General features: G+C 41.7%; 1 protein-coding gene across 6 annotated transcripts in view; it reads right to left on the reverse strand.

Moving 5' to 3' along the window:
- The window catches only part of SYT3 (synaptotagmin 3), a 221,737-nt gene that overhangs the window by 30,054 nt on the left and 178,254 nt on the right, over nt 1-13,429 (reverse strand). For all 6 annotated transcript variants that reach the window (XM_069742650.1, XM_069742652.1, XM_069742651.1 and 3 more), the window contains one exon: nt 2,161-2,281. In XM_069742650.1, coding sequence (XP_069598751.1) covers nt 2,161-2,281 — 121 coding nt within the window. The remainder of the gene's footprint in view (nt 1-2,160; nt 2,282-13,429) is intronic.

Genomic DNA, 13,429 nt, shown 5'->3' on the forward strand with positions numbered 1-13,429 from the left:
CAAGCAGGAAGTTGCTAGCTACCTGGATGTTGTATCTGCTAACAAGCAGGAAGTTGCTAGCTACCAAGCTGTTGTATCTGCTAACAAGCAGGAAGTTGCTAGCTACCTGCCTGTTGTATCTGCTAAAAGCAGGAAGTCGCTAGCCACCTGGCTGTTGTATCTGCTAACAAGCAGGAAGTTGCTAGCTACCTGGCTGTTCTATCTGCTAACAAACAGGAAGTTGCTAGCTACCAAGCTGTTCTATCTGCTAATAAGCAGGAAGTTGCTAGCTACCTGGATGTTGTATCTGCTAACAAGCAGGAAGTTGCTAGCTACCAAGCTGTTCTATCTGCTAACAAGTAGGAAGTTGCTAGCTACCAAGCTGTTGAATCTGCTAACAAGCAGGAAGTTGCTAGCTACCAAGCTGTTGAATCTGCTAACAAGCAAGAAGTTGCTAGCTACCTTGCTGTTGTATCTGCTAACAAGCAGGAAGTTGCTAGCTACCAAGCTGTTGTATCTGCTAACAAGCAGGAAGTTGCTAGCTACCTGCCTGTTGTATCTGCTAAAAGCAGGAAGTCGCTAGCCACCTGGCTGTTGTATCTGCTAACAAGCAGGAAGTTGCTAACTACCTAGCTGTTCTATCTGCTAACAAGCAGGAAGTTGCAAGCTACCTGCCTGTTCTATCCGGCACCTTCACATTGACTAATTCTACTGGTGAATCAGCTGCTGAATATCAACAGAGCAGCCATTCTTCTGGGATGCTCATGCCCTCTCAGCAGAGCAGAATGGAAGAGAAGGAGCTGCTCTGTCGATGGGACATCAGCAAAAACTGCTGAATCGCCGGCAGGAGTGGTCGGTGACTGGCACCAGGCACACAATGTAGGCATATAGCAACTACCTGCTTGTTAGTTTTTAGGCCCATGGTAAAAAAAATAAAATAAAAAAGTCCTGAAGAAACCTTTAAGTTAAAACTGGCTCCAATGGTATAACTGCAAAGGGTGCTACTTTGACACATAAGAGGACAAGAGTAATGTAAATGGAACATTGTAGGTTGTGGATTTTGCTTCCAATAGCTTCAAGTTTCATCTCTGTTTGTCCTATATTGTTCTGAGTGTAGGTCCAGTCCAGTAGGCCTTCCTAATCAGTGATTGACAGCTAAGCTTTGTGTGCACACTTAAGTCCCCTATAAACATTAGGCTAATGTTGGCTGAACCCACCATTATCAGGCTTAGCCAACAGGTTAATGTGCATGAGGGTCTCTCTCCAAACTCTTCCCTGACAGATGATATCGTGGAAAATAAGGGTCTGGCATGTCCAATTTCAAACTGCGGACCCATTTTTTTTTTTCGGTGGGATAATCTGCTATCAGAGGAGGCTAACAGCAGCACTCTCATGGAGAACAAAGGGCGGGTTGGCAGAGTGAGCTCTCTTCTGTATCAGAGAGTTGGGAGATATAGCTGTCGGATGATCTTTTGGCCAAATGATTGATTGGACAACAGCTATATGAGGCCTCTTGCACTCGGAAGGCTGTCAATCATCAATATCACCCATTGGTGAAAAAAAATAAAAAAGAGCATTGAATTAGATAAATGTTATAATACATATTTACCTACAAGAATTATCTATCAAGCTGCTTAGCTCCTCTGACTAATGAACTGCCTCCAGATTGTCCCCAATTCTACAGGTTCCTTTTAACAATGATGCCTTATAAGCTTTCTGCGTTTCTATAAACCAATATGTTGAGGGATGTAGGTGTGGTCCATTCTTTACTTTTGCTAACAGTAAAGATCTAGAGAAACCGTAATTTTAATAGGAGGTTTAGAAATAAATGTCCAAAGTTGGGGACATCCTTGAAGCCAACCAGGCTTGGCAATGATCTTCAGTTTTCATTGACATGTGCTATTATATATAGCTTTTCAATTTTTTGGTTTTATCTCATGAAGTAGGTTGAGAAATATCTGAGAACTTAACTGGATGTAATGTAGATTTTGGTAGCTACGGTAGCAGTATATGCGTTTTTTTGAGAAACCTTTCCTGACTAGGTTGGTGCGTTCGCATTTTCTCTATCAAACCACCAAGATCAGACACACCAACTATTGAAGGACAATGGAGTTTTACTTCCTATTTGCACATAAATCTCACATTATCTCAAGACATGAACGTTGCAAACAACAGCAATACCTGAGAAGCCAGTCAGATCCATTGCCTTCAGGTTCGATGCTTTAATGATGGTGACAGTAAGGCGACCGGCAGTCGGGAGGTAACACAGCGAAAAGTTGATTTCACCCAAGTCGGCTTTCTCCTTAAAATGCAAAACAGACCTTCAATGTTTCCTGTTTTTACAGCAATATTATATTCAGAAGAGGGGAAATTAGGAACTGAAACGGTTCTGCAATTAAAACCAATTAAAAGAAAACTACGACACAAGGTGTAGACACTTCACCAGATGTTTCCACGGCTCAATCAACATCCTTGAGTAACTTGTACACAAAGCCTATCTTTCTAGACTTCATAATACAGCCATCTTTTACTTTACAGTCTCTTAAATTATGTTGAGAACAAAGAAGATCAAAGACGTTACAATGATTATAGACCAGCTCCATTTTTAAGGTTAAGGAGAAAATAGAGAAAAGTCAACTGAGCCTGATGGTTATGAAACTACTACCAACAAATCTGACCACTTTCTTCCCAAGTCTCAATCAACAGATAATGTTTAACTTCAGCACCTTGTTCTTTTGTTCTTGAGAAGTTGCTGTCAGAGGTTTCTTCTCCCTTCTCACCACAGAAACCACTTGCATGCTCAGGGATTATGGAAGAATTGAGAGCAGTTGGTGAATGACAACTTTGAAATTATGTAGGACTTGTCGACTTGACGGGATCAGCCAACAGTCTAATCTGTATAGGAGCTTATTGACTGTTATTGAATAGCTGAAGCTAAAGGACAGAAGGATCCAGCATTCCAGAAGAAAAGAGGAACAGGGTTTAATCCAGGTGAAAAAACTTTATTCCGCAATGATACGTGGAATGGCGGAATTAAGTTTTTACACTTTTTTTCACCTGGATTGGATGTTGTTCTTCTTTTCTTCTGGATTGCTGAATTTTACAAGTGGGTTCCTTGGACTGGGAACGTGCGTCCTTGTAGTGAAGTGCTGTCATCTGCTTTCTTTTCATGTTTAGAAGGATCCAGAATGTCTGATTTTTTGACTGCCGATATTTTTGTTCCTCAAGAGATAAGCTACCCACCTGAGAATGCTGACAACGGCTTGTTCAAAGAGAACACATGATACGGAAGTCAGGAGAGATGGCTGAAGGCTGAACAATTGGTAAAACCATTGTTCGGCCAACAGCCACCTAAACAATATAAGAGGCTTTAGTTTGTCACTGATGGCCTTTCAAGGGGGGCGCATTTATGATCAAACCAAGGTCAACAGCCATTCACCCAGGACACTGGTAAGATGAGACAAATGCATGATACGTTAGTCACACACCATAGATTATTGATGGCCAAACCCAACAGATGTCCCTTCTGAGTCCTGACTAGACATAAATATGGACAATTGGAATGAGTGATACATTTCAGCTGGGGAAGGAGAATAAACTACTAACAGACACTTTATCTATTTAAGCAACAATGGATTGAGCGTGCTGAAATCCAACAAATTGAATCTTTCTTTCTACTAATGTCAGGCATGAGGGAACTCTAATGCACCCTTTACACTTTAGATAGGTGTCCACTGAACGATAATTTGGCCGAATGTTCGGCCAACAACGATGACTATCTTCCACAACTCTCCCATTCACAGGAGCACCCGGCTAACCCTACATCATTTGTCGGACGACAGTTAGGGGCCCTCATTTACATAAGATTGTTGCAGATATAATCAGATTCGGTTAACATTAATCTAATGTGTTTGGAGGCCTTCACTTTTTCCCCACTGGCTGATCCTTTAAAAATCAGCAGGTTCCAAATATTTATTCTAATGTTCGTGTCCATATCTACTGTATATTGAAAATCCTGGCCCAAATGTGTGTGAAATGGCCATTTAAATCTGGAAAAATATACAGCATAACGATTATCATGAGTCAAAAAATGGCGCAAAAGGGATCTAACAATGAGGCTTAACAATATTCTCATGGAAAATAAAGTTGAAAGTGAGAGGTAAGAAAAGAATAAATTATGTAAGTACCAATTTAAAGTAAGAAAATGAAGACCCCAGGCATCTTATATTAAACCCCCTACTGAAGCATATATATAGCATTTATAACATGCACATAGCCCATCATGTAAGGGCCATGTAGAGGGCATCCAACTTACGTTAACACAATCTGTTTTTCAATGATTAGTCCGTACCATAAGGCTGTGGTGCTCTTATCAGGGGATGACATCCCACTTTGTAATAAATGATAGAAAAATCGGCACTCACGTACATTAAAGTAGTTTTCTAAGATTTCTTCTGTTAGATCATCAGAAAACAACGAAAGTGACGTGTTTCCGCTCTGAGCCTTGTTCAAAAAGAGCCCAAACGCATCACTTATGATGTTTTTTGATGTTCTGATGGAATAAATCATGGATAAAGGACTTCAATATACGTGAGTGCCGATGTTTATTTTACCGTTTCCAATGAATAATGTGACATTGCTTGGATCTCCTAAACAACCAAGGGATCACAATGCTAGCAGAGAAGGAAAAGGACATGCCCCTTGGCATGGATGATGCCCTTTTCTCATGGTGTTGAAGATAAGGGATTTAACCCCTTCATGACCAGGGGATTTTTCGTTTTTCCGTGTTCGTTTTTCGCTCCCCTCCTTCCCAGAGCCATAACTTTTTTATTTTTCCGTCAATTTGGCCATGTGAGGGCTTATTTTTTGCGGGACGAGTTGTACTTTTGAACGACATCATTGGTTTTAGCATGTCGTGTACTAGAAAACGGGAAAAAAATTCCAAGTGCGGTGAAATTGCAAAAAAAGTGCAATCCCACATTGGTTTTTTGTTTGGCTTTTTTGCTAGGTTCACTAAATGCTAAAACTGACCGGCCATTATGATTCTCCAGGTCATTACGAGTTCATAGACACCAAACATGACTAGGTTATTTTTTATCTAAGTGGTGAAAAAAAATTCCAAACTTTGCTAAAAAAAAAAAAAAAATTGCGCCATTTTCCGATACTCGTAACGTCTCCATTTTTCGTGATCTGGGGTCGGTTGAGAGCTTATTTTTTGCGTGCCGAGATGACGTTTTTAATGATAGCATTTCGGTGCAGATACGTTCTTTTGATCGCCCGTTATTGCATTTTAATGCAATGTCGCGGCGACCAAAAAAACGTAATTCTGGCGTTTCGAGTTTTTTTCCCGCTACGCTGTTTAGCGATCAGGTTAATACTTTTTTTTATTTGATAGATCGGGCAATTCTGAGCGCGGCGATACCAAATATGCGTAGATTTGATTTTTTTTTTATTGATTTATTTTGATTGGGGCGAAAGGGGGGTGATTTAAACTTTTATGTTTTTTTTATTTTTTTCACATTTTTTTAAACTTTTTTTTTTTACTTTTGCCGTGCTTCAATAGCCTCCATGGGAGGCTAGAAGCAGGCACAGCACGATCGGCTCTGCTACATAGCAGCGATCTGCTGATCGCTGCTATGTAGCAGAATTGCACGTGTGCTGTGAGCGCCGACCACAGGGTGGCGCTCACAGCGACGGGCAATCAGTAACCATAGAGGTCTCAAGGACCTCTATGGCTACAATGGAGACGCATCGCCGACCCCCGGACATGTGACGGGGGTCGGCGATGACGTCATTTCCGGCCGCCCGGCCGGAAGCGGTAGTTAAATGCCGCTGTCTGCGTTTGACAGCGGCATTTAACTAGTTAATAGGTGCGGGCAGATCGCGATTCTGCCCGCGCCTATTACGGGCACATGTCAGCTGTTCAAAACAGCTGACATGTCCCGGCTTTGGTGCGGGCTCACCGTGGAGCCCTGCATCAAAGCAGGGGAGCCGGCATCGGACGGTATAGTACGTCCGATGCCGGTAAGGGGTTAAAAAAGTGTCCGCCACCGAGTACTGTGGTAAAGACTAACACTATGCAGTATTTTCTATTTTTATTTTCTTTCCTCTACATACTTAGTTGCCATTAATTATGCCCTCAGTGCCAATCACTGACCTACATGGTGGTCAATCAGTAAAACAAAAGGTCCGGACTTATTGAATGGTTATCAGACTGGGACCAGTCTTCAGAATACAAGATGATCTGATAACCAGTAAAATAATAGTAAAATATATGTATCACAGATATGGCATCAGTCGTTATTCTGGGTGATTGCGTTGTTCATTTGTGCCAGTTTAGTAAACCAGCTAGTCTTTTCTTGGCACAAAAAAATTCACTGGTTTGCAGAGGAACGTACATTAAATGTTTTTTTTTTTTTGTTCTCCCCGTCTGTAGCCAGTGTTCCTGTCTGCGTTCAGCCATGTCCCAATTCCAACCTGATAAATATGTATGGCTTGTCGGAGCCAGCGATCTGTGGCGCTACAAATCCATTTGTGATGTGAAATAAAAACCGCAGAACAGACTAGTCTCGCTAGACACAACAAGGCCTCCGCACATGAAAAGCAGCACAATCCCACAAAATTCATCGAATACTGAGTCAGGATACTCAGGAGGGTATCGTCCCAGCCAATATTCTTCTAATGAAATCGCTTATCAACTTTGCTTTATGAATGGTGGAGGAGGTGGTGTTGATGATAATGAAAATCGCATATTTAAGGAGGCATCTAGCTGTAAGAATGCCAAGTAAACGCAAACAATTAACTAGTTACTACCGTAGGGAACGTCGCAGCAGAAGTAAGTGTCATGTTGGCCACTTTACTGCAAAATATGGTAATTGAAACCAAAATGAAAGTTCTATCCTCACCATGTCCCAAAAGGCGTCTCAGATGCTAACCGAGGATTGCTGACTCTTGAGGTGCTATCCAAAAAATAGCAACAATACTACGATGAAAATCCACATATTTATTAAATAATTGCATTAAACTGAAATCAAAAGTAATAGGAAGTGGAAGTGAGGTCAATTTTATTCTTACACATCTAGAACTTTGTCACCCTTAAAGAGGACCTGTCAAAATAATTGAATTAGTTACATTGAAAAAGAAATCCCTGAACTCTACGGATCCTGCCACTCTTTTTCGTTTTGTGCTGCGTCGCTCCATTGCAGAGATATTCACATTTGTTTCTCCTGGAGGGCAGTATGTGACATCTCTGCTTGTAGTGCAACTGGGCGTTTCCTCCTAGTCTTCTCTGACTATGCTTTCATCCTTCCCTCACACATGCTGCCAATCTAAGACTGCTCAATCAGGTGTTGTGCTGTGATTGGCAGCATCTGGGAGAGAGGGGTTAAAGTACATGTATCGCGAAAAGACCAACTAGACAGCAAAGCAGAGATTTCACATATTGTGCTCCAAAAAAAATAAATATGAATATCTCCGCAATGGAGATATTCATAAAGGTCTCCTACGAAGCCGAGCCACAACTTAGGCTTCAAAGAAGCACAAAGATGGTGGTTATGGGGGCTCTGCAGGGACAATCCATCAGCACCCAGTAAATGTGTCATGAAAGAAGGGATAATAAACACTGGAGAAGACCCCTTCCCTGGAACACACCATTTAAATGCCTGTCAGGACTCGAACCCAGCAGCTCTTGTGCACCAGGGGGCAGTTCTTCACTCTGAGCTAGTCAGCTCGATGGACAGTTCCTTGCTAACCCAGATACTAGTACCTGTGTTGTTCCTGATTTTCTCCACCCTGAGTTCCTGATTGTCTGCACCCTGAGTTCCTGATTGGCTCAACCCTGTGATCTCCTGACTGAACACCCTACTTAAACCTGGCAGTGCACTTCCTTCTTTGAGAGATTATTGAGCTCCCAGCCTTTATTCAAGCTTCATTCCACCTGCTGCTTATCCTCAAGATTATACTGCTGCTACTGTGTACCGACCTCTGGCTATTCCTGACTTCGATACCTGCTTATTCTCCCAACTATACTGCTGCTCTGGTGTACCAACCTCTGGCTATTCCTGACTACGATACCAGTCTATCCTCCCAACTATAGTGCTGCTCCTGTTTACCGACCTCTGACTATTCCTGACTACACAACTTGTTGATCCTTTAACTATACTGCTGTTCCTGTGTACTGACTTTTGGCTATTCCTGACTACGCAACCTGCTTATCCTCCCAACTATACTGCTGCTCCTGTGTACCGACTTCTGGCTATTCCTGACTATGATACCTGCTTATCCTCCCAACTATACTGCTGCTCCTGTGTACCGACTTCTGGCTGCACCTGACTACGATAACTGCTTATACTCCCAATTACACTGCTACTTCTGTACTGACTTCTGGCTATTCCTGACTATGACACCTGCTTATCCTCCAGTCCCAACTATACTGCTGCTCCTGTGTACCAACTTCTGGCTATTCCTGACTACGCAACCTGGTTATCCTCCCAACTATACTGCTGCTCCTGTGTACTGACTTCTGGCTATTCCTGACTATGTAACCTGCCGGTGCTGCCCCTAGTGATTGCAATATCACTACTCCAACTCAGGTCAGTCCATAACAATGGCCACTGGCAGAGATTGGCCATGGCATTTAAGTGGTTAAGCAACATCAACTGGAGGATCCTGAGCCCAGTCCACTCACTGCACGAAAGTAGAACATCGTGGTTGAGCTGCTGGCATTCCTTGGTAGGTCATAGGACTCTTAAGCCAAAAGAAACATTGATTGTTGACCATTTTAAAACAGGAAAAAAAATAAATTAAGTATGGTCAAAAAAATAAAAGACAATGTTTACGTACCAATCCTCTAGTAGTGGTCCGTGAAATCACCAGCCATGTAAAGAAAACTAAAATAATCAAAGCCATCAAATACAGTGTTAAAATATGAAATGTTTTTCCTAAGAAAACATGTACTGCGGTAAAATAAGCCGTCGCACCAAAAGGCGCCATCTCTTCTTTATAATTGTAAGATATGTTTATTTTTCTTGTCTTTTGTCTTTCGGCTGATAATCCGAAACGGCAGAACTCCCCGAACACGATAACGCCGCCGTGTACCAATAGCGATGCTCCCTCGGCAGCTTCCCAGATAAAAAGTTTTCTTCCATCGCAGAAAATTGGCAGCATACTAATTAGCCGCGGTGAAACTGAGCATTTTGCTACTGTTTTCCTCCAGAACAAGCATTCCCGTTGAGAGGGCGGTTGAAAAAGACTGGAAGCAGCTTAAAGATTTTTTTTTAACCCTCAGACACCTTCCAAACTGCAAACTACTGAATATGTACTAAAGTAACTCAGATCCTGTTACAGAGAATGCCAAATTAGGGAGAGGTATCACATTCAGAATCCTAATCTATTAACCAGAAAGCAACTCTGGCTCTGGAGGACCCAGCTTATGCAATACCATATTTCACCTGTGGGGGCTCTGCAGGAAAACTGTACACATCTTTCTTGTTTTGAAACAGAAAACAGATGTAATCTGTGTGATAACCTAGAAGTACCACCTACTGATATACAGATAGGTCCAGAAATAATTGAACAGTGACACAAAGTTTTGGCATTTTAGCTATTTACCAAAACATATTCATGATACAGTTATATAATCAATGTGGGCTAAAAGTACAGACTCAGTTTTAATTTGAGGGTGTTCACATCCTAACCAGAGTAAGGGTTTAGGAATTGCAGCTCTAATATTTAGCTGTCTCTTTTTCAAGGGACCAAAAGTAATTGGACAATTATCACAAAAGCATTTAACAGGCTGCATGGGATTTTCTTCATTAATCCATCATCAATTAAGCAGGTAAAATGTCTGGAGCTGATTCCAGGCTTGGCATATGCATTTGGAAACTGTTGCTGTGAACCCACAACAGGTGCAAGTCAAATTTATATATGAGATAGCCAAGATGATTGTTTATAAAATGATGGTGATCTCACGATCAAAGTCGTAGTGGATGGTGAGATATGGAGCCTGAAATTCAAAAGTTCAGAACATTGTTACGCTTTTGCTCGTCACTGTAAGTCTACCATAAAGAGAAGAGCAAATATAGATGGTTCATCACAAGGTGCCAACCATTAATCAGCTAGATTAGACTTTACCACAAAAAAAATCTAAAGAAGTCTACCAGTTTTGGAAAAGAAGTACGTGGACAGATGAATCTAAGATCAAACTGAACCGGAATGATGGCAAGAAGAAAGTATGGAGAAAGCTAGGAATGCCTCATGATCCAAAGCACAGCACATAGTCTGTAACACATGTTGGAGGTGGTGTGGTGGTGCGGGCATGCATGGCTTCCAATGGCACTAGGTCACTACTAGTGTTTATTGATGATGTGCCTCAAGACAGAAGCAGCCGGATGAATCTTGTGTGTGCACAGGGCGATACTTTCTGCTCAGATTCAACCAAATGCAGCAAGGCTGCTTGGACATTGCTTGACGGTACAGACGGACAATGACCCTAATGACACCGTGAAAGCAACCCAGGAGTGTTTTAAGACGAAGAAGTGGAACACTCTGCAATTGTTGAGTCAATTACCAGATCTCAACCCCATCGAGCGGCATTTCACATGCTTAAGGCAAACCTTAAGGCAGAAAGACCAAGAAACAATCAACAACTAAAGTCAATGCCGTAAATCCCGGCAAAGCCTCAAAAAGGAGGAAACCCAACGTTTAGTGACGTCCATGGCTTCCTGACTTCAGGCGGTCATTGTCTATAAAGGATTCTATACAAAGCATTCAGAATAAACATTGTATTTATGGTTAAGTTACTTTGTCCAATTACTTTTGAGCGCCTGAAATGAGGAGGCATTGAAGAAAAAATGGTTACAATTCCTAAACGTTTCACAGGATACTTTTGTTCAACCCCTTTGGTTAAACCTGAAAGTCTCCACTTCAATCGTATCTCAGTAGTTTCCTTATAAATCCAAAATAGTGGCCTGCAGAGCTGAAATCACAAAGATTACATCACTGTCCAAAGATTTCTGGACCTAACTGTTTACACCGGCCTAATGGACTGTTGATGGAACTTTCCATGATGAATAGAGATGCTCCTAAATGCAAGTAAACTTAGCCTTGGGTGATATGTCTGACCACAAACTTACCGACTGTTTCTAATAACGATAAGTAATATTTTAAATATAGAGGAAAATGTCTTGCTCTTCTGGGAATTTTAGTGTAGGATGACAAAGTAGAAATAGTTTTATAGTTTCATGGTCTGAACATCATGCAAGTTCCAAGGGGGGATAACATGCTGCCTAATAACTCTGGTGGCAACTTATTTCCCATGAGAACCAAAGGATCCGTCCTTAAAGGGAATCTGTCGGCAGGTTTTTACTATGCAATCTGAAATCAGAATAATGTTGGCGCAGTGACTCTGATACCAGTGGTGTGTCACTTGCTGGTCTAAACGCTGTCATTTTGATACATTCACAGTTTTCTCTGCTGCAGATCTAGTGGAGCTCGGAATGATGAGCTGTGCATAACCCCGCCCACACTACTGATTGGCTGCTTTCTGCATACACTGTATCAGTGTTGGGGGCGTGGTTGGACAAGGAGGCACTAGACACCTAGTCCTGTAGCTATAATAATCTCCTGATGATAAAACACTGATTGTATTGAAACAGTAAGTAAGTGACACATCGCTGGTAATAGGGTCTCAACCCCTTCATCATGGTGGTGTCAGATTACATGGCAAAAACCTACTGACAGATTCCTTTTAAAATTCAACATGCCCAATCCTTCTCTCCTTGACCCCTATGCACATACAGTAAGACACTTAGGCGCTCCCACTGGAGTCAGTGATTTTGGATGCGTTTTTTCTATTTATAATTGGGTCTCTCTAGTCCTAAACGATCTGAGTCTTTCTTGTCCATGAACCAGTGCCTGAAGTAGAGAGTGAGGCCCTCCTACAGATGAAAGCATAAAGTTCTGGGATCCATATGACATTCAAGAGATTGAAAAAAAAAAAATACATTTATGCAAACTCTCCTACTTTTGCCAAAAAAGGGGTACATTGTACATAAACCCCATCCACAAATGTACAAGGGCAGGGCGAGAGCAAAAAATCCCAAAGTTACCAAGTCCAAGTCTAAAGCGTGTCCATGGGTCTCCTGCCAGAACAAGACCTTACGTCTGCTCTTCCCTATTGTATTTCCCCTTGTCTCAGTATAAACTGCGGCTCTGGTATTTTATTAAAGGGGATGTCCATTAATTTTTAATACTTTAATAATGATGGTCCTAAAATAAAAACAAACATACTGACATACCAGACCCCAGCCGCACCTCCAAAGAGCTGTCAGTGTCCCCTGCCGGTCTCTAGTCTTTCTCTTTTGGCAGGAAGTGTCATGTGATTGCTGCAGCCAATGAGCAGCCATTAATGTGATTGCTGCAGCCAATGAGCAGCCAGTAATTAGCAGCACCGGTCAAGCCATTAAAAGAAAGTTAGTAGATATTTTAGGCCGAAAGTTACAACCAATCTGTGCCATGGACATGAGTACAAGGGAGAAATTATGTCACCTCTGGAAGAGAAAACTAGGAGATCAACAAGGATAAGTGGCAGCATTAGGAAGGAGAACCAGGGATCCGGTAGGTAATACTAACGAGAAGCTCAGGATGAACAGCTCAGGGGGTCACTCTCACTTTGGGTAATGTTATATTTGGAATTGAGAGAAAATCAGAAATAATCGTCAAGACAAGAGAGTTTAGTGTTTGCAAATAATTTAGCAGCTTTCCAATTTCGAAAGATTAAGAAGAGTTGATTGGCACGCTCTAAAACCCCCCACACATCCCTTCCTGCGATTCATTGGGTGATTTCCAGAAGTAATGAGATGAAAATATTCCGAGAGCAAACAAATTAATTTGCACATCAATTACGGCAGGTAATTTATGGACGACCTAAACTCTTAAAGTCAAAGCTGCCCGGCTGAACATCTGTGTAGTCACCGTACCATATAGATGTAGGTGATGGGGGGGGATGACGTGAAGGCAAATAAAAAAAAAACAAAAACAACAAGCAAAGTCTTATGTGTCTGTCCAGAAATACAAATATTTGGGTTGGGAGATGCTGATTTGCATACGATTTGCATATCGTTATAGCGTAGGCACTTTTTGGTTCAAGCCCGAAGTGACATTAAGAAGACTGTACGCCACCTTGAAGTGAGGGGTCTTAGAAGAGCGCACGTCGTTCCCTTCATATGACAAATAACAAAGAGTTTGTGATGCAAAACATCTCTAAACACCGAAGCCCGAGAGAGAGAGAGAGAAAGCTCATGGCGTCTTATAAATCATCTTTCATGCCTCAAAGGGCTTGATGAAAGGTAAAGAATGAGGAACCTTCCAAATACAGGGAGAAAAGGAGAAAAAAAAACAGCAATAGTTCATTGTTTAAAACCACATTCATTGAAGTAAAGAGAATGAATTT

Source organism: Ranitomeya imitator, chromosome 10 (genome assembly GCF_032444005.1).
Source record: "Ranitomeya imitator isolate aRanImi1 chromosome 10, aRanImi1.pri, whole genome shotgun sequence".
Classification (NCBI taxonomy): domain Eukaryota; kingdom Metazoa; phylum Chordata; class Amphibia; order Anura; family Dendrobatidae; genus Ranitomeya; species Ranitomeya imitator.